The 27169-nt window shown below is 36.3% G+C and overlaps 1 protein-coding gene across 7 annotated transcripts in view; it reads left to right on the forward strand.

Moving 5' to 3' along the window:
* The window catches only part of METTL15 (methyltransferase like 15), a 376873-nt gene that overhangs the window by 172336 nt on the left and 177368 nt on the right, over positions 1 to 27169 (forward strand). For 4 of the 7 annotated variants that reach the window (XM_029207579.1, XM_029207582.1, XM_029207580.1 and 1 more), the window contains one exon: positions 26109 to 26972. The exons of 1 other annotated variant lie outside the window; for it this stretch is intronic. In XM_029207579.1, the coding sequence (XP_029063412.1) occupies positions 26109 to 26554 (446 nt within the window). In that variant the 3' untranslated portion in view covers positions 26555 to 26972. Of the gene's footprint in view, positions 1 to 2283; positions 2844 to 26108; positions 26973 to 27169 lie in introns of those variants that run through there. 2 more of the 7 variants (XM_029207583.1, XM_029207586.1) reach the window with 2 other exon arrangements.

The raw sequence follows: 27169 nt of genomic DNA on the forward strand, positions 1-27169 counted from the left end.
ACACACACACACACACACACACACACACACACACACACACACACACATCCCCTTTGGGAACCCTGCATGTGGTTTAATGCCTCCTTCTTCATTTCTTCCCTTCCTCTTTCCTACCCAATCACCTACCAGACAAACAAAAAGTGTCATGTTAGTAAGTTCTTTTAGGTTGCTGAAGTCAAAGACACATTTAAGCAAACTTAAGTAATAAAGGGTTGTTATTCTAAGCTTTGCCTGATAATTAAAAGGAATTGTTATAAGACTATTCATGTTAATAAGAAAGTTATCTAAGCTACATAGCTTGGTCTCTGAGAGACTAGAAGGATGACTCAGGAGCTGTTCAGGATACTACACAACTTCACTACTAGACTATCACATTGTAGTCTCAACAGGAAACATCTTTGGCTCTGTGCTCTCGTAAATTGTCATTATTTTGGTTTGGCTATTCTATCTCCAACTTCTATGATTAACTTTTTTTTAGGGTTACTAGTTTCTGCTTACTCAGACCTTTTAACCTAATTTTACCGCCTCATGTCTTCTACGTATAAATGCTTTTACTGTATGTTTTAGTAAACATACACTCATGTAATAGACGCCCCCTCAGAGTCATAATTATTGAAATAATGCTTCAAAGAAAAAGTAGTTCCTGAAAAAGTCCATAATTATTGGTAAGTTTTTTGTTTTTTTTGTGGGGGTGTTGCCTTTAAAAGAAAGGTTTATTTGTGTCTATTGTCTTTTAACAAAAAAGGTCTATTTGGGAATTCCCTGGATGTCCAGTGGTTAGGGCTCTGCACTTCCACTGCAGGGGGCACGGGTTCGATTCCTGGTCAGGGAACTAAGATTCCGCATGCCACTCTGCACAGCCAAAGGAAAAAAAAAAGATCGATTTGTGTCTACCTATTGTAAACAAGTATTGAGAGATTCATTGTATAACTGTTGTATAACAGTTCTAGTGTGTCACCAAAGCATGATAAAATTTACAGTTTCCCAGAATTTCCAGTGGCAGTGAAATTGCTTCTCTGTCCAAGACAAATGGCCTTGTTTTGAGATCCTCCCACCTCCCACCAAATATAAGGCTACTTCTATTGAAAATTCTTTCCTTCTCTCTATAGTGTCAGCCTTAGCAGGTTCATCAGATAGAAAGATAGATAGACAGATAGATAGATAGATAGATACATAGTTAGTTACATAGATAGATACATAGATAGATAGACACATAGATAGATACATAGACAGACATGACTCTGGCTCAGATACATTTCTAAGCTCTACTCCCACATTTCCAGTAGCCTGCAGGACATTTCTACCTGAATTTCTTGTTAGTACCCCAATGTCAAAATGGATAATAGGGCAAATTAATTATTTTCTCCAACAAAACCTTTTTTCCTCCCTGTTTGTTGTGCTAATGGTATTACCTGACTTCCATTCAGTTGCTGCCAACCAGCTGGCTGACCATGCAAATCTGGCTTTTGACTCATACTACCACTGATGACTAATGAGCCTCCTATTTAGACTGTTCTTGGTTCCCAACTAACTAGATTTCTTTCACGTTCTATACCTACCTAACTACCGCTAGCCCTAGTCCTGACCAGATTCTGCTTCATCTTTTACCATTCAGGGCCCAACTTACTTACTCTTCCACCTTTCCTTTACTAACACAGGTGTCATTCATTTGCATCTTTAACTCTTCTCATGCTATATTGTTCTTGTCCATTTCCTTGGGAATCTTGGAGTACCACTCCACCCCACCAAGGTCCAGATTTTTATCACCGCCCCCTGTCCAAATCTAAATTCCCTGACTCTTAATTCCCTACTCTGCCACTAATTGACTGTTATTCAAGACAAGTCGTTTTTCACTCTGGTCTCAGTTGTAAAGGGAGAGTGAATTAGACCTCCCAATCTCTAATGTTTTATGAAACTATAAAAGGCATTTTCCTAGCCTACAGCATGGAAACTTCAGAGATATCTTTGAATCATTTCTTTCTAAGCCCCCCACCCACAATTTTCCATGTGATCAGTTTTTAAATTCTGTCCTGATCCTGGCTCTTGATTCACTCCTTTCTCTTCCACCCCTATCACTACCACTGTTTATCCCTTGTTTAGACTATTACAATAGCCTCCTTAAAGATCTACCTGCTTTCACTCTCCTCACTCAAATCCATCAGTTACACATATTTTGGAGTGTCTGCCCAGCCTACACCCTCCTTCCTTGCAACTGCATAGATTCCTACCAACTCCCAAGATAAAGAAAGGGTAGGACCTACATAACCATATTTACTCTACCAGGTTACCCCAGAAGCAGCTGATTAAAGAGTCATGGAAATTAGATACCTCTCTCAAAAATTTGAGCTGGAGGAACCTTCAAGATGGCAGAGGAGTAAGACGTGGAGATCACCTTCCTCCCCACAGATACATCAAAAATATATCTACATGTGGAACAACTCCTAAAGAACACCTACTGAATTCTGGCTAAAGACCTCAGACTTCCCAAAAGGCAAGAAAATACCCACATACCTGGGTAGGCAAAAGAAAAAACAGAAACAAAAGAATAGGGATGGGACCTGCACCTCTGGGAGGGAGCTGTGAAAGAGGAAAAGTTTCCACACACTAGGAAGCCACTTCACTGGCAGAGACAGAGGGTGAGCAGGGGGAAACCGGAGCCACAGAGGAGAGCACAGCAAGAGGGGTACAGAGGGCAAAGCGGAGAGACTCCCGCACAGACGATCGGTGCCAACAGGAACTCACCAGCCTGAGATGCTTGTCTGCTAACCCACCAGGGTGGGTGGGGGCTGGGAGCTGAGACTTGGGCTTTGGAGGTCAGATCCCAGGGAGAGGACTGAGGTTGGCTGCGTGAAGACAGCCTGAAGGGGGCTAGTGCACCACAGCTAGCTGGAAGGGAGTCTGGGAAGAACTCTGGACCTGCCGAAGAGGAAAGAGACCATTGTTTCGGGGTGCATGAGGAGAAGGGATTCCTTCCCCTTGTGCCCACAGAAGGCAGAGCACCACCTAAGTGAGCTCCAGGGACGGGCATGAGCTGCAGCTATCAGCTCATACCCCAGAGATGGGCATGAAAGGCTAACACAGCTGCTGCAGCCACCAAGAATCCCATGTGCAAGCACAGGTCACTACCCACATCCCCCCCACCCCAGGCCCCAGGAGCCTATGCAGAATGCCACTGCCAGGGTCCCAAGATCCAGGGACAACTTCCCCAGGAGAACATGCGGCACGCCTCAGGCTGTTGCAATCTCATGCCGGCCTCTGTTGCCACAGACTTGCCCTGCATTCCAGTTATGACTACCATACCCATCCCTCTCCCCAGCCTGAAAGAGCAAGGAAGACCTAATCATCCGTTGCTTTGACCCCCCTCCTGTCTGGGTGGGTAGCAGACACCTGAGGGCAACCTACACGCTGAGGCAGGGCCAGAACCAAAACTGAACCCCAGGAGCTCTGCAAACAAAGAAGAGAATGGGAAATTTCTCCATGCAGCCTCAGGAGCAGCAGATTAAATTCCCACAATCAACTTGATATACCCTACATCCATGGAATACCTGAATAGGCAACGAATGTTCCCAAAATTGAAGCGGTGGACTTTGGGAGCAACTGTAGACTCGGGCTTGGCTGTCTGTTTGTTTCTGGTTATCATGTTTATCTTAGTTAGTTTAGTTTAGTTTTTAGTGCTTGTTATCATTGGTAGATTTGTTTATTGGTATGGTTCCTCTCTTTTTTCAATTATTATTTTTTAAATTTTATTATTATTCTTTTAATTTATTCTTTTTCTTCCGTTTTTTTCTTCCTTTTCTTCTGAGCTGTGTGGCTGACAGGGTCTTGTTTCTCCGGCCAGGTGTCAGGCCTGAGCCTCCAAGATAGGAGAGCTGAGTCCAGGGCAGTGGACCACCAGAGACCTCCCAGCCCCACATAATATCAACTGGCGAGAGCTCTCCCAGAGATCTCTGTCTCAGCACTATGACCCAGCTCCACCAAATGGCCAGCAAGCTCCAGTGCTGGACACCCCATGCCAAACAACTAGCAAGACAGGAACACAACCTGACCCATTAGCAGAGAGCCTGCCAAAAATCATACTAAGTTCACAGACACCCCAAAACACACCACCGGATGTGGCCTTGCCCACAAGAAAGACAAGATTCAGTCCCACCCACAAGAACACAGACACCAGTCCCCTCGACAAGGAAGCCAACACAACCAACTGAACCAACCTCAGCCCCTTGGGACAGACACCAAAAACAATGAGAACTACTAACGTGCAGCCTGTGAAAAGGGGACCCCCAAACTCAGTAAGTTAAGCAAAATGAGATGACAGAGAAATATGCAGCAGATGAAGGAAAGAAGTAAAAACCCACCAGACCAATCAAATGAAGAGGTAATAGGCAGTCTACCTGAAACAGAATTCAGAGTAATGATAGTCAAGATGATCCAAAATCTTGGAAATAGAATGGAGAAAATACAAGAAACGTTTACCAAGGACTTAGAAGAACTAAAGAGCAAATAAACAATGAACAACACAATAAATGAAATTAAAAATTCTCTGTAAGGAATCAATAGCAGAATAACTGAGGCAGAAGAATGGATAAGTACCTGGACAATAATATAGTAGAAATAACTACCACAGAGCAGAATAAAGAAAAAAGAATGAAGAGAATTGGGGACAGTGTCAGAGACCTCTGGGACAACATTAAATGCACCAACATTCCCATTAGAGGGGTCCCAGAAGAAGAAGAGAAAAGAAAACGGTTTGAGAAAATATTTGAAGAGATTATACTTGAAAACTTCCTTAATATGAGAAAGGAAATAGTCATTCATGTCCAGGAAGCACAGAGGATCCCATACAGGATACATCTAAGGAGAAACATGTGAAGACACTTATTAACCAAACTATCAAAAATTAAATTCAAAGAAAAATATTAAAAGCAACAAGGGAAAAACAACAAATAACATACAAGGGAATCCCCATAAGGTTAACCGCTGATCTTTCAGCAGAAACTCTGCAAGCCAGAAGGGAGTGGCAAGACATATTTAAATTGATGAAAGGAAAAAACTGACAACCAAGATTACTCTACCCAGCAAGGATCTCACTCAGATTCAACAGAGAAATTAAAACCTTTACAAACAAGCAATAGTTAAGAGAATTCAGCACCACCAAGCCAGCTTTACAACAAATGCTAAAGGAACTTCTCTAGGCAGGAAACACAAGAGAAGGAAAAGACCTACAAATACAAACCCAAAACAATTAAGAAAATGGGAATAGGAACATACATATCGATAAGTACATTAAATGGAAATGGATTAAATGTTCCAACCAAAAGACATAGACTGGCTGAATGGATACCAAAAGACCTGTATATATGCAGTCTACAAGAGACCCACTTCAGACCTAGGGGCACATACAGACTGAAAGTGAGGGTATGGAAAAAGATATTCCATGCAAATGGAAATCAAAAGAAAGCTGGAGTAGCAATTCTCATATCAGACAAAATAGACTTTAAAATAAAGACTGTTACAAGAGACAAAGAAGGGCACTGCATAATGATCAAGGGCTCAATCCAAGAAAAAGATATAACTATTATAAATATTTATTCACCCAACATAGGAGCACCTCAATACATAAGGCAAATGCTAACAGCCATAAAAGGGGAAATCAACAGTAACACAATAGTAGTAGGGACTTTAACACCCCACTTTCACCAACGGACAGATCATCCAAAATGAAAACAAATAAGAAAACAAAAGCTTTAAATGACACATTAGACAAGATGGCCTTAATTGATATTTACAGGACATTCCATCCAAAAACAACAGAATACATATTTTTCTCAAGTGCTCATGGAACATTCTCCAGGACAGATCATATCTTGGGTCACAAATCAAGCCTTGATAAATTTAAGAAAATTGAAATCATATCAAGTATCTTTTCTGACCACAGTGCTTTAAGACTAGATACCAATGGCAGGGAAAAACTGTAAAAAAAAACAAACACGTGGATGCTAAACAGTACGCTACTAAATAACCAAGAGATAACTGAAGAAATCTAAGAGGAAATCAAAAAATACCTAGAAACAAATGACAATGAAAACACTACGACCCAAAACCTGTGGGATGCAGCAAAACCAGTCCTAAGAGGGAAGTTTATAGCAATACAGTCCTACCTCAAGAAGCAAGAAAAATCTCAAATAAACAACCTAAACTTACACATAACACAATTAGAGGAAGAAGAATTTAAAAAACCCAAAGTTAGCAGAAGGAACGAAATCATAAAGATCAGATAAGAAACAAATGAAATAGAAACAAAGAAAACAATAGCAAAGATCCATAATACTAAAAGCTCATTCTTTGAGAAGATAAATAAAAGTAACAAACCATTAGCCAGACTCATCAAGAAAAAAAGGGGAAGACTCAAATCAAGAGAATTAGAAATGAAAAAGAAGTAACAACTGACACTACAGAAATACAAAGGATCATGAGAGTTTACTACAAGCAACTGTATGCCAATAAAATGGACAACCTGGAAGAAATGGACAAATTCTTAGAAAAGGTCAAACTTCCAAGACTGAATCAGGAAGAAATAGAAAATATGAACAGACCAATCACAAGCACTGAAATTGAAAGTGTGATTAAAAATCTTCCAACAAACAAAAGCCCAGGACCAGATGGCTTCACAGGTGAATTCTATCAAACAGAGACGAGCTAACACCTTTCCTTCTCAAACTCTTCCAAAATGTAGCTGAGGGAGGAACACTCCCAAACTCATTCTACGAGGCCACCATTACCCTGATACCAAAACCAGACAAAAATGTCAAGAAAAAAAAACTACAGGCCATTATCACTGATGAACATAGACGCGAAAATCCTCAACAATATATTTGCGAACAGAATCCAACAGCACAGTAAAAGGATCATACACCATGATAAAGTGGGGTTCATCCCAGGAATTCAAGGATTCTTCAAGATCTGCAAATCAATCAATGTGGTACACCATATTAACAAACTGGAGGATAAAAACCATATGATCTTTTCAATAGATGCAGAAAAACCTTTGGACAAAATTCAATATCCATTTCTGATAAACACTCTTCAGAATAGGCATGGGGGAACCTACCTCAACATAATAAAAGCTATATATAACAAACCCACAGCCAACATCGTTCTCAGTGGTGAAAAGCTGAAACCATTTCCTCTAAAATCAGGACAAGACAAGGTTGCCCACTCTCGCCACTATTATTCAACATAGTTTTGGAAGTTTTAACCACGGCAGTCAGAGAAGAAAAAGAAATAAAAGGAATCCAAATTGTAAACAAGTAAAACAGTCACTGTTTGCAGATGACATGATACTATACATAGAGAATCCTGAAGATGCTACCGGAACACTACTAGAGCCAATCAGTTAGTTTGGTAAAACAGCAGGATACAAAATTAATGCACAGAAATTTCTTGCATTACTATACACTAATGATGAAAAATCTGAAAGTGAAATTAAGGAAACACTGCCATTTACCATTGCAACAAGAAGAATAAAATACCTAGGAATAAAGCTACCTAAGGAGACAAAAGACCTGTATGCAAAGAACTATAAGACAGTGATGAAAGAAATTATAGATGATACAAGCAGATGGAGAGATATACCATGTTCTTGGATTGGAAGAATCAGCATTCTGAAAATGACTATACTACCCAAAGCAATCTACAGATTCAATGCAATGCCTTTCAAACTACCAATGGCATTTTTCACAGAAATAGAACAAAAAAGTTCACAATTTATATGGAAACACAAAAGATGCCGTATAGCCAAAGCAATCTTGAGAAAGGAAAATGGAGCTGGAGGAATCAGGCTCCCTGACTTCAGACTATACTACAAAGCTACAGTAATCAAGACAGTATGGTACTGGCACAAAAACAAAAAGATAGATCAGTGGAACACGATAGAAAGCCCAGAGATAAACCCACACACATATGGTCACTTTATCTTTGATAAAGGAGGCAAGAATATACAATGGAGAAAAGACATCTTCTTCAATAAGTGGTGCTGGGAAAACTGGACAGCTACATGTAAAAGAATGAAATTAGAACACTCCCTAACACCATACACAAAAATAAACTCAAAATGGCTTAAAGACCTAAATGTAAGGCCAGAAACTCTCAGACTCTTAGAGGAAAACGGGAAGAACACTCTGTGACATAAATCACAGCAAGATCCTTTTTGACCCACCTCCTAGAGAGATGGAAATAAAAACAAAAATAAACAAATGGCACCTAATGAAACTTAAAAGCTTTTGCACAGCAAAGGAAACCATAAACAATATGAAAAGACAACCCTAAGAATGGGAGAAAATATTTGCAAATGAAGCAACTGACAAAGGATTAATCTCCAAAATATACAGGCAGCTCAATATCAAAAAAACAAACAACCCAACCCAAAATGGGCAGAAAACCTAAATAGACATTTCTCCAAAGAAGATATACAGATTTCCAACAAACACATGAAAGGATGCTCAACATCACTAATCATTAGAGAAATGCAAATCAAAACCACAATGAGGTATCACCTCACACTGGTCAGAATAGCCATCATCAAATATTTACAAACAATAAATGCTGGAGAAGGTGTGGAGAAGCGGGAACCCTCTTGCACTGTTGGTGGGAATGTAAACTGATACAGCCACTATGGAGAACAGCATGGAGGTTCCCTAAAAATCTAAAAATAGAACTACCATATGACCCAGCAATCCCACTACTTGGCATATACCTTGAGAAAAACATAATTCAGAAAGAGTCATGTACTACAATATTCATTGCAGCTGTATTTTCAATAGCCAGGACATGGAAGCAACCTAAGTGTCCATGACATGTGAATGGATAAAGAAGATGTGGCACATATATACAATGGAATATTACTCAGCCATAGAAAGAAGCAAAACTGAGTTATTTGTAGTGAGGTGGATGGACCTAGAGTCTGTCATACAGAGTGAAATAAGTCAGAAAGAGAAAAACAAGTACCGTATGCTAATACATATATATGGAATCTAAAAAAAAAAATTGGTTCTGAAGAACCTAGAGGCAAGACAGGAATAAAGACGCAGGCATACCGAATGGACTTGAGGACACAGGGAGTGGGAAGGGTAAGCTGGGACAAAGTGAGAGAGTAGCATTGACATATACAAACTACCAAATGTAAAATAGGTAGCTAGTAGGAAGCAGCTGCATAGCACAGGGAGATCAGCTCAGTGCTTTGTGACCACCTAGAGCGGTGAGATCGGGAGTGTGGGAGGGAGATGCAAGAGGGAGGGGATATGGGGATATATGTATACATATAGATGATTCACTTTGTTATACAGCGGAAATTAACACCATTTTAAAGCAATTACACTCCAATAAAGATGTTTTTAAAAAGTTTTTTGAGCCAAGAAAACCAGAATCTATAATTATATGGCATCGGATGTAGAATTAGGACCAGATTTGCCTCTCTTTCAATGAAGAGCAAGTTGAAAGCCATAGTTAGGAGAACTGGGAACCAAGAACAGAGTGAAGGAGATTAGTTGCAGAAAGAACAGACATCTAGAAAATGGAGGTGTTCAGAGATACACACAGACACAAATGCATGCACAAACACATGTGTGGAAGGAGTGCTTGTCTGATAGCTCTCTAGTTCCTTTAAGGCCTAGTGCTATTTCCTGTAATTGACTTCCTGTGATTCATACATTTCCTTTTAATGATTGTTTTTTACCTTAAGTTATTTGAGTAGACTTTGTTCCATTCTTTAACCTCCAGTCAACCTCCTAGGACATCATGGCTTTACTAATCATGTCATTTATTTGTTCAAAAACTTTCAATGGCTGTCCTTTGCTGATACATTTAATCCCATACTCCTAAGCTTGATATAATATATTTGGGTCCATTCTCTGGTCCAAGACATTCTTTTCACGCTTCTCTCTTCATCATCTGTATTCTTGCCTAACTGTTCTATTCTTTTCCCTCCAAGCATGCCTTATATGTTTTTTGCTTATGTTTTTTATTGTGCTATATCTTCTACCTGGAAAAAAGAAACTCTCCTTCCATCTCCACTGGTTGAAAACCTCTCCACCATTAAAGCCCAACTTAAATGACACTTTATATTTTTAATTATTCCATCCTTGATCTCCCAAGTTGGGTATGGCCTTTGACTTAAACTACTATAGCAGTTTGTTCATGTTTCATCTTCATTATGGCAATGTGGCATGACAAGAGTATATAGGCTTTAGAGTCAGGCTGAGCTGCATTCAAGTCCTCGTTTTGCTACTTAGTGGTTGTGTAACTTTGCCAAGTTATTTAATCTTTCCAGGCCTCAGAGGGAGAAACAGTTAATAAGCAAATAATCATTCAAATAAATAGATAATTATAAATTGTATAAGTGTTATGAAGAAAACATATAGGGTTTAGTATTAATATACAGGGTTTGGTATAAATTTACAAGGTTTACAGAGTACAGTATGGGGACCTAGCCTGGTTTAGGGGTTTTGGGAAGGCTTCCCTGAAGAAGTAGCCTTTAAGCAAAGTCTGGAAGAATAAGTAGCCAAGTGACAAGTCTAGGAGAAGAGTTCTCAAGACAAAGAAGCTAAGCATAAACAAAGGTACTGAGGCCCTCCTGCATCTTACTTTATCACTAATATTTTCTCTTCTCCCCTCTTAGCTATTGCTTCATTCAGTCCCATTGTTTTTACATTTCATGTTTCATGTCACGATTTGTGTTCTGTTAGCAAGTTTAATTCTTATTGCCCTATTTTTGTGACATTTTATAGCATAATCTTGATAATTGCAAGCATCAATTTAGTGTATCTGTTAGCTATACCGCTCTAGTGGTTGACTAACCTTTGCTGCTAAAACATTGAAATATGAATAGGTGAGGATAAACACTGCTCTTTTAATTCTAATATTTTTTATTCTTTCCTTTTGATGACTTCCCTTTTTCTACTTTCTTTTTCTTTGAGTAATTTTTTTAAAAGATACATATCTATATCTGTATATATAATATATATCTTTTAAAAAATTATATATGCCATATATTATATATATCCTTATTATATGTTCGTAAGAAGTCTAAACTATAGTGGGATATTGACATCTAAGCAAATAATTCTAAAATGAGGCAGAATATTTTTCCATTTCCTTTATCTCATATTTTACCATTCCCCGCTCCCCCCTTGACTCCTATGATGACATATTCTCCCTCCTGCCTCTCTGCTTGTACTTTTTCAGTACTAATTTTTCTTCCTTTGCTTTTGCCTTAAATGTTATTGTTTGCTGGGAGTTCAATCCCTGGTTCTTGGTTCACTGTACATATGATGCTGGGCATCTACATCCATTTCTACAGATCTGATATCATCTGTATGCCCATGTGCAACTCAAATCTTTCTTCTGAATTCTAGACCAATATTTGCCACTACTTTCTGAACATATCAACTATTTATCCCACAAGCATATAAAGCTCAGTGTTCCAAACCTCACCTTGCTTAGTGCCACTGACCCTGCCTCTTTTTCTGTTTCTAACGCACCTAACCACATTTACCCAAAAGCCCAAATCAAAACCCTCTAATCAATCTTAGTATGAAGTGAAAGCATGCATCACTAAGACATTTAAATTCTGCCTCCCTAAATCTTTGTGTCCCCCCCACCCCGATTTCCACCATCATTGCTTTATTATAAGCCTTTATTATCTTTGCCAGAATATTTACCTTAGTCTTCTAACTGGACTCTATACCTTTTGTCTCTCCCAACCCCACCATCTCAAGCTCTACCAGAGTTATATTTATAAAATACAACTCTCCTACTATCATACCTCTCCTAAAAATCCTTAGTAGGTTCCCTATTATCTGTAAGACAAAACCTAAACTCCTTAAGATGAAAACCAAGTCCCTTCATGATCTGGTTTTTGCCTATCTGTTTAACATAATTTCTTCACCACCTTTCCCCCACACCACACTCCGTGTCTACACCAAACTGCTTACCATTCATGGTCCCAGAACTCACTTTCTGCTTTCTTACTTCCACTCTTTTGTATGTGATCTCTCTCTGCAAGATATGTCATTCCTCACATCTCCTCCCTCCCCTCAAAAAAAGAAAAAAAAATTCGTCTACTTCTTTCAAGACTAGACATTACTTTGGAGCTTTCCTGAACTTTCCTTTTTGCCCTCTTCCTGAAGTTGCTCACTTTTCCCGCATGTTGTTCATTTATCTAAGGAGCATTTACTTCATTACACTCTGTCTCCCTCATAGCCTGTGTGAGCTCTTCAAGTGTAGAGTGACCATATCTAACTTTACCAGAGTAGCCTCAGCACCCATTTCCTAGGGAATGAGTTAAAGAACAAAAGACTAGGTTAGAGGAAGCAAGAACTATTCAATCAGGGAGATTTGAAGTGGCTCTGTCATTTACTAGCCCTGTAAATTTGGGCATTACCTTCTCTAAATCTCTGTTTCTTAATCTGAAAAATATGAATGATAACAGCTACCTCACAGGATTCTTGGATAACTAAATCAGACAATGTATTTTAAATGCCCAATAGAGACTCATCTCTAGTAGACTTTTTTTTTTAAGTTTTGTTGAATGAACACATAAAAATAAGTGAGTGAGCAGGTTACTGAGTAAGTAAATGCATTTGAGTGAATAGAACAAATGCTGTAAAAAATTTTATAATGGATTCACCAGGAGATATTTCCTATACAAGCAGCAGTTGTCTTGCTTTTTGAAGGGATGGTTAAGATGTCAGCAGGCAGAGATGTAGCAGTCAATGAACTAGGAACCTGAAGCTTGAGAAGCAGTGTGAGGAAAGGCCAAGACTGGGGAAGACATCCCTTTTTTATTGAAAACATTATTTCCTGCTGTTACTTTACCTTTCTCCCCCCTTTTTTTCATCAGTTAAAGAACTCTAAAGATGGGCTGGCTACCAACTCATTCAAGGTGAATCAAATCTCATTAACTAGGTGACAAGTTAACCCTCACACAATAAGCTATAAGCTTGGATTTTGAAAAGAGAATGTGGGTTATTGTTAAAAATAATATAAATTATTATTGTTGAATGAAGATTTCTGTTGCCTAATTATTATTGTTCAGTGAAATGTTTTAGAGACAGAATCATGGCAATGATGTTGAAGGTACTACAATTTCTTATTTAAAAAAAAAAGTATGTGAACATTTATGTAAAGTCCACTGGAAAGCTAATCTCTAGATTAAGATCTAGAGTCCTATGTGCTTCAGACCTATCTCAGAATTTGAAGCTGAGAATGATAATCTAGCAGGTAGGATTTATAAGTTGTTGACTTCATCTCTGTACTCTTTAGATGGAAAATGGACTTTGATGACAGACTTAAATTAACAAGCCAGTAGGCTGCATTGCTATATTGCTTACCTGTTTGGTTTATTAGTCAGGATTCATGTCTCTTCATTCTATTGTGTCACTGAGTAATGGAAAAAGAAATTCATTTTGGAATTATACAAAAACTTGGATTCAAATTTTAGCCCTGCTGTTTACTAGATGTGTGAAATTGGACAAGTTTCATAATCATTCCAATCCTCTTTAAGATAAGGATAATGCTTCCTAACTTATAAGATTGCTGTGATGATTAGAAATTACATTTTAAAACTACCTACCCTTGTTCTAGGCATATGATAGAATTTGACAAAGCTAATCAATATGAAGAATTTACCTTATCTAGTTGTTGATAGAATCTTCTTCACAAATACATGTAAAAATAATTAAAATTCATGATCATAGAAAAAATTAAAATTTTCTTTGTTATAAAAGCATTCCCGGGGCTTCCCTGGTGGCGCAGTGGTTGGGGGTCCGCCTGCCGATGCAGGGGGCGCAGGTTCATGCCCTGGTCCGGGAGGATCCCACGTACTGCGGAGTGGCTGGGCCCGTGAGCCGTGGCCGCTGGGCCTGCGCGCCCAGAGCCTGTGCTCTGCAGCGGGAGGGGCCACAACAGTGAGGGGCCCACGTACTGCAAAAAAAATAAAAATAAAAAACAAAAAAAATAAAAGCATTCCCATTTATGTCATACAACATTAAGAAATTCAAGTGAAAACTTTAAAAACCTGTAATACCACTCTACCACCATAGCACACATATAATTTTGCATATTCTCTTTATCTCTTTATTTTTATTTATTATTGCATTTTTTGAGTTGAAATGGTTGAAAGGATGTAATTTTGGAGTTCATTCACTTAGTGTTTTATCATGTTACTCATTTTTTTTGTCAGTATACTAAGTATCAGTAAGAAATACCATAATTTATTTAATCATATCATCATTATTAGATATTTGGCTTACCTCCTAGTGGAGGCTATTATTGAAAGCTATATAATTAATAAATGCTTTTATGCATATTTAAGGGATTTTGGAGCTGATAGGGGTATTTCCTTTATAGGCTGAATCCCCTAGGTGAGATTAATGGCATATATATATGCCTTTAGTCCTTGAAACATTGTTTTTCAGAATGAACATACATTCTTCTATAAACCAGTAGTCTTCACTGGACATTATCCAAAGCACTGCTCCTAGAACAATTTAGTAGGATAGAGCAGGCAGAAAAATAAAAGATGAGTGGGGGGAGGGGTTCACTATTAGATTGGGATATGGTAGGGAGAAAAAGGAGATACTTATAATCTATGATTTAATTAAAATCCATGTGCTATAGGCCTTTGGATAAATTGATCATCTATTCTTTAATTCAGTAAGACAGTCTATTAGTCTTTCATCAAGCCTGTTATGGGAAAAATGAGAAAACACATAATCCCTGCCTTTTGGGAGTAAAACACGATCCTGACTTCTGGAAGCTTATATTTCAGTGGGAGAAATATTTAAGTTTTAATTTTTTAAAAATAATTTCAATACAGTTGAGAAGTATTCCATTGCAGGTTAAGTATGCTACAGGAGGGCAAACAACTTTACCTTGGAGCATGAGGATTAATTATCTGTATGTGCTGACCTCACAAGAAAAAGAGGGCATTGTTAAATATCTTTTCCTGTTACCATCTCCCAGCTCTGGAAAGTGTGACTGGCCCAACTGAGAGTAGTACTGTATGCCCTATAGACTATTCCTAAAGGTTCAAATGTATCTTATTATGGGTCTTTAATATGCTGGAACCTCCTGCTTAGACTGCTTTGTGTTCACAGTATCTGGCAAATAGTCCTCAATCCTGGTTTGAAGATGCAATAAGTAAATTTAATGTTGACTACCTAAATAGGTAATAGGAATCATGATTCATTTTGAGCTACCCCATCTATGCTAAGCATTTTAAGACACAGGTAGTGTAGAATTAGCTTCACTGAAAAATAATGTGAGAAAAATATCAATCCTTTAATTTGATATTCTTTTAATTTAATTCTGAGCCATCTTTTTAATTTCATCTCAGTAGGTAATGTTCCTTGTTACCTTTTTTGTTCAAGCCTACAACTCGATGTTTTCCCTATTGTAGGAGGATTTGTAAATCTCAACCACCCAGAGTGAGATCATGTTGTCATCAGACTTAACCTGGTATGAGTTGGGGATTAGATGAAACTCTGAAGAAGTTTCAAAAGAACCTCACTGAGTAAAGCCAATTTTATCCAGAACCACTGAAGTTTACAGATTTTAATTAACAATTTGAAATTTGTAATATTACTCGAATTTCAGATGGGTGAGAATTTAACCCTACATTAAAGGAGCCCAGGCAAAAGGACACAGAGACTTATTAAATATGATGGAAATTTGACAGACGAATGCTGACAAACAGGTGCAAGAGCTGAATTAATTTTTAAGCCCTACCACTGAGGAGGAATTGCAGTGCATCACGTTGACAGCCACAGCACATTGCTAATTTCATTCACAAGCTTAAAAATCTCAATATATTTGAACATGTGAATGTATTAAATTTTAAAAAGTGTAAGTAGCATAAGGGTATCCCAGAACTAAAAATGATAATTTCTCTCTGGGACCTCAAGTCATTTATCTAGCCAGAAGCATGGTGTTTTTTATGAATGAAATCTATCTTACCGCTTCCACATACAAATTGTGTTCTATTATTATATATAGTGCAGCCTGTTACTAAGCAAGCTTTTCTCTCTTTTTTTTTTTTAATATGAAATTCCTTGTGAGTCAGAGGAAGACTGAATATTCACTGCTATAGTTTCCAACTTCTGCTGTCATGCGTAAAGGGGGTTTTTAACCAACGTTTCTGATGGTGCTAAGTGGTGATATTCCTGGAGATAAAGAAAAATATAACAAACCAAAACTAGATAAATGCAGAGCCTTGTTTGGTGGTATTATTAAAGATGGTAAGTTGTAAGCCGAAAACTCAGTAAACTCAATATGTTTTCACCAGGAATTTACCTACTTTGGAGTCCCTGGTATATTTGAGCCTTTGATAGAAGCCCTGCAGTGTCTCCACATAAATCTGCATGTATATACAAAATCTTACAGAGATTTCAGGGATTTTATGAATTTCCACATTCAGAATACCATTTATGGTACATCTTGATCTTTATCTGGGACTGGAAGAATATCTCTTATTTAGTGGATTCTCCCCTTTGCCACCTACTGTGCACCAGGCCCTAGACCTGGGACTGGGGATATAAGGAAAATAAGAAAAGGTTTCTGGACTACTTACAGCCTAGTAGGGGCTAGTAGGTAAATAGTATAGAGTAGTAAATAGTTTGATAAAAATATCTATTAAAAGGTCATTGCAAAAGCTTCCTGGAGAAGATTGCACCTTAGTGAGTATTAAGGATGAGTAGACATAAACTGTAAGAAGAGGGCAAAGGGCATTCTAGACTGAGAATGAGAGCAAGGAGCACTGCCCTGTCATTGGTAAAATTGTGTATTTACAAGAAATGCATAATAACAAATGTATGGAAAAATCAGTCTTCTTTCAACATTTTTCAAGAAGCTTTAAAGAAAAAAAATAAAAGGATCTGGGTTTAATTTCCCAAGATTTCAGCCATCTGAGCCCTTTATTCCTAATTGTACACAAGCTTGTCCCCTCATTTTGCTTAGCTGGAGAATATTAAGTATTCATTTTTAGAACATAAAAAAACTGTAAAGGGCTCCCTTCCTAGGGAGTCAGGAAAAGCCCAGTATGTACTGCATTGGATGAGTCTAGATTCCTAATCAAAAACATGTAATCAGTACCTGCCCAAAAGTCTTTTTATAATGGCAGCAGTAGCAACTGTTTCTTTTTTAAACCCACTATCAAGAAAGCTGATGAAAAAGAGACAAATGCACAGTCTAATAACCTGAGCTAACAATATATTATTTTCAATGGAACGAAAAGGACAAAAGCCAAAGGTATTCATTACTGTTCCCAGGGTAAGAGATCAGGGCAGTTGCTGCCTTCACCACATGTGCAGTCTTTAGGCTTGACAATGCACATCTCCCCAAGGGAAATGTGGAAAGAAAGCCAAACTCTTGCAACTTGATGCAAAGTGATTTGGGTTCCATTACAACATCTCTCAGTAAAAGGCTATTCAGGCTTAGAGTAAAGATTCCACACTCATTTTCTCCCAGAAAATGAGATTGTTATATAAACACCAGACATGGAATCAGAGCTTCTGGAAATCGATCTAAACCATGTGATTTCATCTTAACTTCCTTAAATTCTAATCAGGAAAAAGGAGGTGAGATAGTTTAGTGAACATACAATCTTAAAATTGTTACCTTGTTTTGGGCACACTTAAAAACTCAAGAACATCCTAAGGAAATTTTTAAAATTACAAACCTATATAATAATATTGGGGTTTTTGTTTTTTTCTGTTTAGATGAACTAATGCTGATCTGGGCTTCCCTGAATGTGTTTCTCAGATGAACTCGCCAGAAATGTTATGCCTTCCTTCTGGGAAAGTTAGGCTCATTCAGTATTTGAAAAAAGGGGATGTTAGGGTACACTTCACGTTAAAAGAATCTGAGTTCCCATTTGACTCCTGTGAACTTGAGAAGATACATTTTACACCTTAGTTTTTGACCTTTAAATGGAAATAAGGATATTTACTTCTTACCTCTCAGGGTTATTATAGGGATTTAACGATGTAATTAAGATATTTGGAAAGTTATTAACACAAAACCTATTTTCAATATTTTCCAAAGTGTGTTACCCAGCAAATGAGTTCTATGGAATAAATAGTTGTTATTAAAAATGAAAAGTTCTGTTTCAAAAAGTTTGGACATGCTAGGTAAACAAAGTTAAATGTTTGCCTTCAGAGCTTTACCATGCTAATGGGTATTGTGCGTCTCCAAAAGAGGAGTATAGCATGCTGCGTTTCTCAGACTTATAACAGACACATTGGTGTTTGGTTGGGGGTGCAAGTGCTATAGTTTACAAGATCACTGTTCTGCAGGAGAGTAGTTCGGAAAATGCTGTCTATATGAGGGCCAAAGATACCTTCCCCCTCCCTCTCCACTCTCCCTCCCCCTCCCTTAATAGTATGTACAATCCTTCTTTATAACCCTCTTCCCAATATTTATTTATTTATCATTCTCTTCTTTGGGTTTGAATTTCTTGAGGACAAGGACTATGTCTTCATAAACATTTTAATCCCCAGTGTTTACTACATTGTACATAATAAATATTGGCTAAGTGAATGATGCTATAATTACTGATATACATCATTCAGGATGTAATTACTGGGTTTTTTTGGAGCTGTGAAAACAATGGGCCTGGTTTAAAATGACTCCAAATATATTTTATCCTTGTGGAACTGTGCCTAAGAAAGCAGATAACCTGTACAGAAAAATGTTCCATGAGAACTAAAGCAAAGAAATAAAAAAAGAACAGAGAAAGAATATTATGTTCTTAGAATGCCATAATACAAGTTGTGTAGTTAGGTGGCAAGAGGAATCTAGGAGTGTAATTATGGAAAATAATCTGGACAGGTGAGTGCAATGTGGAAGGTTAGGTTAATGAAATTAGGGTTTTAATTCTTAGCATCAGTTATTATAAGTCAAGGTCAAACTGGAAAAAAATTTTTTTAGTGATTTCTCATTCCTATGCCATGCTAAGTCTTCATACTTTTAAGGCCTAAATACTGCTTAGTAAACTTAGAAGTATGCCGCTAATTTGTACATAAGGAAAATTTTAACTTCATTCTGGATGCTGAGGTGTTTTAGTCTGATGCCTAAATCCAATAAGCATTACTCAGATGCTTCAGGGGTTTTCAGCAGCCCTCTATCCTACCTACTGTGCTATTAGTTCAGGATGAAAATAAAATTAGTTTGGCAGAACCTCAAATTAACCTATCAAATCCCCTCATCACTTATTCCATTTTACAACTGAGAATAATAAATAAATGTGTGAATGACATTCATAAAGTGACTACTTTATGCCAAGTGTGCACTAGGTGCTCCTGAATATTTTCTTTATTTGATTTTCAGAATAATCCTGTGAGAAGTGTTATCACCTCATCTTCTAGGGGGGAAACAAACTCAGAAGTTGTGCTATTGCCCCACATCAAACAGCCATAAAAATGTAAAAGATCTTATACTAAGCCTAGTCTCTCCTTTCTAAAGTTTAGCCCTATTTCTGTTACATCATGTCATCTTAATATAATATTATCATTTCTTATGCTTTTCCATAGGGATGGTTAAAATGTGTATGTATAAGCACAGTACTTACAAATAGCCTGACCAAGACTTAAGTGAAGACAACTACTCAACTTTAATGAAGGACATGTAAAATATTAATGGAAATACTGTTTCTTGGATGGATTGTTTGATATGATAATGTAAATTTTTCCAGATCAGTTTAGAAATTTACTGTAATTCCAATCAAAATGTTTATCATTATATACTTTATTATTTCTAAATTTAATTTGGAATAATAAATGAATGAAAATACACAAAAAAATTTTGAAAAGAAAGATAATGGCATGGGAAAGGGGGACTTACTCCACCTGATAGCAAAATGTACTGGAAAATTTTTTAAAGCAGTAATAATCTGGTATTAGCAGAAAAATAGAGAAATACATAAGTGCAACACAATTGAGAATCCAGAAGCAGATCTGTATCTAAAAATGTAGCATATGATCAAAGCAGTACTTCAAATGAGTAGGGTAATAACATACTATTTCATAAATAGGGCAATTAGCGATGTGGTTTTTAAAAACTAAAGTTAGATCCCTACTTCATACTATACTAAAAATCAAACTTCTCGTGGATCAAATATTTAAATGTAAGAAATAAAACCAGAAATATACCAGAAAAACATAGACTTGGTTATATCTAAAATCTTGGGGTGAGGAAAGCCTTCCTAAACTTGACAAAATCTAAAAGACATGAAAAATTTCTTTATAGCAGAAAATTCTAAATTTTTATATAGCAGAAAAAAATCTACAAAGTAAAAAGACAGTCACAATCCAGGAAAAATATTTGTAACTATATATGAGAGGAAAATGCTTTATATCTTTATTTTATAAATAGTTCTGCCAAATCAATAAAGAAAAAAGCAACATCACATTAAGGGTTTGTTCAAGCAATTCATAGCTAAAATCAAATGGTCATTAGATTTGAGAGGATGCCCACTTCTACTAATTGCCAAAGAAATGCAAATTAAAACAACTATAAGCTATCATTTGCCTACTATTAGACTAGTCAAAGTTACAAAAAGTAATAGTTTCCAGTACTAGTTGAGTACGTGGGGAGGTGGACTCTCTCAAATACTTTTGGTGGAAGTAAACTGGTACAATCTATTTAGGCAGTAAATTTAGAAGCATTGATTCAAATTTAAATGGGCATGAACAGCCTTTGACCTAACACTAATTCTACAGGCATAGTATCACAAGTTCACATACAGTTAAAATATTTTTCCCAGATTGTGACTTTTTACTTTGTAGAGGTTTTCTGCCATGTAGAATTTTTAAAAATGTGCAGTTCACATGTTTACTGCAGCATTTTTTTGTGATAGTAAAAATAGAAAACATCCCAAATATTCCTGCTGTGGTGGCAATATGAGCTCCACCAAAGTAGAGACTGCCTCTACCTTAATTACCGTTCCCAGTTAGCTGGTACTGTTCTTGACAGTATAAACATTTGTTAAATGAACAAACAAAATGGACTATAATGTGTCTATACAACTGAAATTATTTTTAAAAGTAAGATAATTAAACAAATTGCAGATATTTTACAGATCATTCCCTTTTTACAAATATATATATGTATGCATGTACATACATTTATATACAAGTGTCATATGTGTCTATTAAGAAAAAAGTTAGAAAGTATACCTCTTGATTGCCTCTTAGGGTGGAATTTAAGGAGAAGTGACATTAACATTTTACTGCATATACTACAGATAATATATCTTTTTGCTTTTGTTGTTTTAGCCATGACTATGTTTATAACTTTAAAGTACAAATACAATCATTCTTTCAATCTACTAACTCTTCTTGCTGTAAAAGATTTATAGCAGTTAACAAAGTCTCTGTTTTCACTGAGTGTATATTCTAGTGGAGGAAGACAGATGGTAAACAAATAAATATTATCCCTGATAAGGTATTATGAAAAAAAAAATAAAACCATGTAAGGGGACTCCAGTGACAGGGTGCTATTTTTCTTTTCTAATTCTGCAGTGTTTGAGAAGAGACCTGAGTGAGGTAAGGAGTAACCCATCCAGGTATATATAGGCAGATAGATATTCTTGGTATAGGTCAAAGGACCCAGGATGAACATGCCATGAATTAGTTAAGATTACAGAGTTCAAGATCAGGAGATGAGTTCAGAGAAATGGGGGTGGTGAGAAGCAGAAATTGTATATAACATAGGGACATTTGGCCAAGGTAAGAAGAACTTCAGGTCCTATTTCATGTGATAGGAAGATACTAGAGGTTTTGAACCGTGGAATGACATCCAATTTTTGTACACAAAAGATCTGTCTGATGACTGGGTGGAAAAGATGATGATGGCTTGGAGTAGGGTGAGACAGGCAAGCAAACTAGTAATCACAGTAGTGTGGTAAGTGTTATGTGAAGAGTTAAGCACACCTCTTCCCACTTAGAACTAAGATACATTGGCCTGGTGTGAAGTAAATCTGTTGATGGACTATAAACCAGAAAAAGGAGATTTTCTCTCAGTACCAAACCAAATGACCCAAATTGTGATTGAGTCCATATTTTGTCTTACCTGCTCTCTGCCTTAATCAAATGAATTAGCCATACAAGACTTTGTGATTAAGCTCAGGAAATGGAAAAACAGAGAGACCAGTTTCTATTTCTGATAACAGGATGTGGGAGATGAGAAAGCAGTGAAGGATTGCAAAACAGCCAGCTACTCAGAGTCAGGGAGCATGTATCACTAATATTTTTCTTCCTATGGCCTAAATCAGACTCCAGCTCATAGGTAGGCATTGGTTCTGGTATAGTTTTTGAATCTTTTTTCCAGATGACCTGTAGGCAAATGTTCCTACCTAGTCTATGCATACCTAAGAACTCTGTGGCAGAGTTGCTCTCTGACCAGTGACTTTCACAAGGAAACCCTTTTTTGCTACCTCAGAGGCACAGGACATTTACTGATTGTCTTTAAAGTTTCCAATTCAGACAAAGAATCTTGCTTAATTCTTGATAGCAGTATTGTCTTTTCTTATATTCTTGTCTGTTTGTAACAATGCCAGTTGATGTTTTGTTTTTACTACTTTAATTTTCATTGCCATATGCTATTTTATATACTTTTGTTTCTTTATTTCATTTTACACAATCTGCATTGTCAACCTCTCTTCCCATAAATTACAGACACAAAAGTGCCAGTAAAAAGGAAGGGAGGATATGTGCCTTTCATCCCCAGAGCAGCACCAAAAAGCTGCACGAAACACGTTGCCCATTGCAGTCCCTTGTCATCTCTCTAAAAATGGAACTTGAGGAGGCTGACAGAACCACAGCTAGAAATCCTTCCCAAGAAATCCAGTGGACATAGTCCATATTAGAATTCCCTAAACAAAAGTAAGAAAGCCCCAGAAGGAAATCTTCATGGAATGTAGTTATCCTATTATCTTCAGGATCATCCATTCCTAAATATAAACAAAAGCTCTTATTTTCTTTCTCCATGATATGATATTGACAAGGCCTAATTAGACCTTATAAAGACAAGCTTATCTGGTCACAGTGGTGTTAATTTGTGAGCTCCAGATTCATAGTGTGGATGTACTTAATGTGAACATGAATTATATAAACTTGACATTGCATAATATAAAATGTTAATAAAGTCTCACTTTATGTGAATACTTTGAAATAAAAACAGATTTCTTCAATTAAAAAAATCAGTCAGGAATCTCATAGTTTCATAACTAGCTGGCTGAATGAATTATAAACTATAATTATAGCAGAGGAGGGTGCCATTTTAGCTGGTAAACAGAAATGCCTGCCATACTTTGTCATGTCAAATGAACCAATGCTGTTGTTTATATTAGAATTTCTATGGGGATTTCAGACATTACTTTGTTATTTTAATATTTCCTATTTGTATTAGCTTTAAAAAACATTTAAAGATAATATCAAGGAAGTGTTAATTAAGCTCTCTGCTTTTCTGTCATTTCATCAATTTAGTTAACACATATCCAGGCATGGCTAATTCAGGGTGCTATGTTAAAAACCACATCCTCAAATATGTATCTTTGAAATGTGATAAAATGCAAAGAAAACTAAGCAGTTACCATGTTGAGCCATGGTTTTAATTTCTACAAAATATTAGAGATGATAAGAAAAACAATTTTTTAAGCCTTAAAGCAAAAATATCCTACAGTATTTGTTGATCCATATGCTCCATGAATGTTTACCTCCTATTTTACATTAAAATCCATATACATTAAAATGTATTTTATATTACATTTCTCCTTTGAAAAAATTAGCATTGAATTAGGCAAGGTTTGAATCACATAAGGACTTCAGGAATGCAACCTTCTTGAAGCGTTCTCTAAATCCAAGCTCTAAATTGTGAATAGTTGCATGTTTGTTCAGATCCTTAGAATGTTTCGAAATACATTGCCCAGTGACCAAAACTCTTTCCCAGAAAATGGAGAAATTGAATAGCAAAGGGAAAGAAGTTGACCTCCCTCCTCAGCTTTGACTTTGGCATTTTGTTTCTGAGAGACCTGGTTGTTGGAAGATAAATTCCCTAATGTCTAACGCTTTCTAGCCTTTCAGCAAAGCAGATTTTGTAGAGGAAGAGTGAACCATAACAGTGATTTGGTTAACATCAGGCTGCCGAGTTCTCAGCTCTGTAGTACAGGTAAAATATTATTTCTCCCCTGCTCTGATCCAGTTTCCTAAGAAGATTAATCAGATGTGTCTTAATGTACTTTACTACCAGAGCTACAGATTACTAAATGTGAACTGTTATTAAATTGTGAGATTCCCTTATATGTGCTGAATAAGAGAGGTTTGTGAGATATATGTTTTATGGTTTTAGTGTTTACTCTTAGGTCCATGATCCATTTTGAATTAATTTTTGTGTGTGGTGTGGAGTAAGGGTTGAAGTTCATTTTATTTTGTACAAATAATCACTTTCATTGAAAATCTGTTCTTTCTCCATTGAATTAACTTGACATTTTGGTCAAAACATAATTGCCTATATAAATGTGGGTCATTTTTCTGAAGCATGTAAATTTTTGGAACTATGTTATTTGGTGCATATGCATTTGTAATTGTATCTTCCTGCTGTCTTGATCATTTTTCTCAATAGTAAATGTTTATTTTGGGGTCTAGCAATTCTTCTTTTTAAAAGTTTATTTTGTCTAATGGTAGTATAGTCTCTCTGGGTTTTTTTTTTTGCTTAATCTCTACATGGTATACTTTTTCACAGCCTCTTGCTTACTTTTATTTGTGTTTTTATATTTAATGTGCATTTCTGCAGACAATGTATAATTAGGTCTTGCTAGTTTTCAGTCAGTCTCTATGTTTTTATTGGAGTGTTTAGTACCCTTACATTTAATGCGATTATTTTTATATTTGGATTTATTGTCTGCCATTTTGCTATTTGTCTTCTCTTTGTCTCATTTTTATTTTCCTGTTCTTCTGCCTTCTTTTGTGTTAAACAATATTTTGTGGATTAATTTTATTATTATTTTATTCACTTATTAGCTTTATTTCTTTGCATTATTTTTTGTTATTGCTCTAGGGACCACAATATGCAACTTTAACTTCCAGGAAAATATAGGAACCTTGTACTAGTGTAGTTTCATTTACACACTCTCATCCTTTGTGCTGTTGCTATCATATACAATACATATCTATATCTATATTATAAAACCAAGAATGTTATATTATAATTTTACTTACAGTCTTGCCTTTTAAAGAAATTAAGAATGACAGAAAGACAGTCCTGTCTTTTAAGAAATTAAGAGAATTATTTCTTATCTTCATATCATATCACTCATATTTTCATTACCCTCTCTCTATCCAAGTTATCACCTGATGTTATTATATTTCAGCCTGAAGTATTTCCTTTTGCATTTCTTAAATTTAGAGCTGTTAGCAATGAATTTTCTCATTATTAAATTTATTTGAAAATGTCTTTGAACCTTTAATTCTGAAGAATGGTTTTAAAATAGCTTTCTTGGAAGACAGGGTTTTTTTCCTCAACAATTTGAATGTTATTCCAGTATCTTATAGACTCCATTATCCTAATGAGAGATTAGCTGTTAATCATATTTTTGTTCTCCTATGTAATATATTGTTTTTCTGTGTTATATTCAAGATTTTTCTTATTATCTTCAGCTTGTAGTAGTTTGATCATGATGCATCTAGGTGCAGTTATCTTTGTTTATTCTATTTGAGTTCCATTGAATTTTTTGTAGCTGAGAGTTAATATTTTTCATCAAAGTTAGGAAGGTTTTCATTATTATTTCTTCAAATATTTGTTCACCCTTTTCTCTTTCTCTGCTCTTGTTTGACTCCATTTACCCTTAAGAGTTCTGAAATATGTTTCTGACAGAATAGTTTTAAACTTTGATGGAAGGCTCGGAAATAAAATGGAGAAGTATGGATGAAATGACACAGTTTTCTAAGGAAACTTAGTTCCTTAAATATACACACAACACAACCCAGTAAATTTACAGTGGAAAATATTAATGTTACCTATTTGTCCTCTTTTCCTGTTTTTACAATATCTGTTTGTAGGTGCATTTCCTCCATCTGCTACTTATGCACGAAAAGACTTGCTACAACGATCTACCCATATCGCTACCAAGACTTTCCAAGCTTTTCGCATATTTGTGAACAATGAACTCAATGAACTTTACACAGGACTGAAGACAGCTCAGAAGTTTCTGAGACCTGGTGGTCGCCTGGTTGCCCTCTCCTTCCATTCACTGGAGGATCGCATCATCAAACGATTCCTGCTTGGGATAAGCATGACACAAAGGTTTAACCTAAGTGCTAGACAGAAGGTGATACAAAAATCACAGTTGGGTTCAGATCATGAAAACACGGAAGGAGTCTCTATAGGAAGGGCCCCTTTAATGTGGAAAGTGATGCATAAGAAGGTACTTACTCCGGAAGATCAAGATGTACAAAATAACCCCAGAGGACGCTCAGCCAAGCTTAGAGCAGCTATCAAATTATGAGAAAGTTATCATCATCTGATTCTTCAAGTTCTTCCTCACAGTTTCTCATGTAATATTCCTGAACGGCCTAATATAAGAAAGTGTGGGATATATAGAGATATGTACTATATATGTGTGGAAATAGGGGGTATTTAGCATTTTTTTCTCAAAAAGAAAATGTAGGAAATATTAGCATGACCCAGATAGCTCAATTCAAGATGCAGCAGTGTCTCAAAACTGGAAAAATTGTTTATCTTAGCATTATATTTGACTTTTGAAATGCAGTCCTTTCTCTAACCGGGAAATTTTTTTAAAAAGAAGAAGAAGAAGAAGAAGACAATACGTGTATTTACTTAACTATGTAAATTCAAGCTGTCAAAAGAGAGATTATAATTTTATCTGCATGCCCAAATTCTGAATTTAGATATTCAGATTTGCAACAGACTGTCTATAACTCAAATAATTAATAATGATCATAAAATGAATTTTAATTTTCCTACTTGGGAATAATTAATTACTACTATAGCTTTCTCAAATATAGGTACTATGAAAATTTAAAATATTCAAGTAGTATTTTAAAAATGCATTATACTGATAAATTTCATTACTGAAATTACAGTGTTCATTGTTTTAAAG

Source organism: Monodon monoceros, unplaced genomic scaffold (genome assembly GCF_005190385.1).
Source record: "Monodon monoceros isolate NGI ecotype Baffin Bay Population unplaced genomic scaffold, NGI_Narwhal_1 Super_Scaffold_7, whole genome shotgun sequence".
Lineage (NCBI taxonomy): Eukaryota > Metazoa > Chordata > Mammalia > Artiodactyla > Monodontidae > Monodon > Monodon monoceros.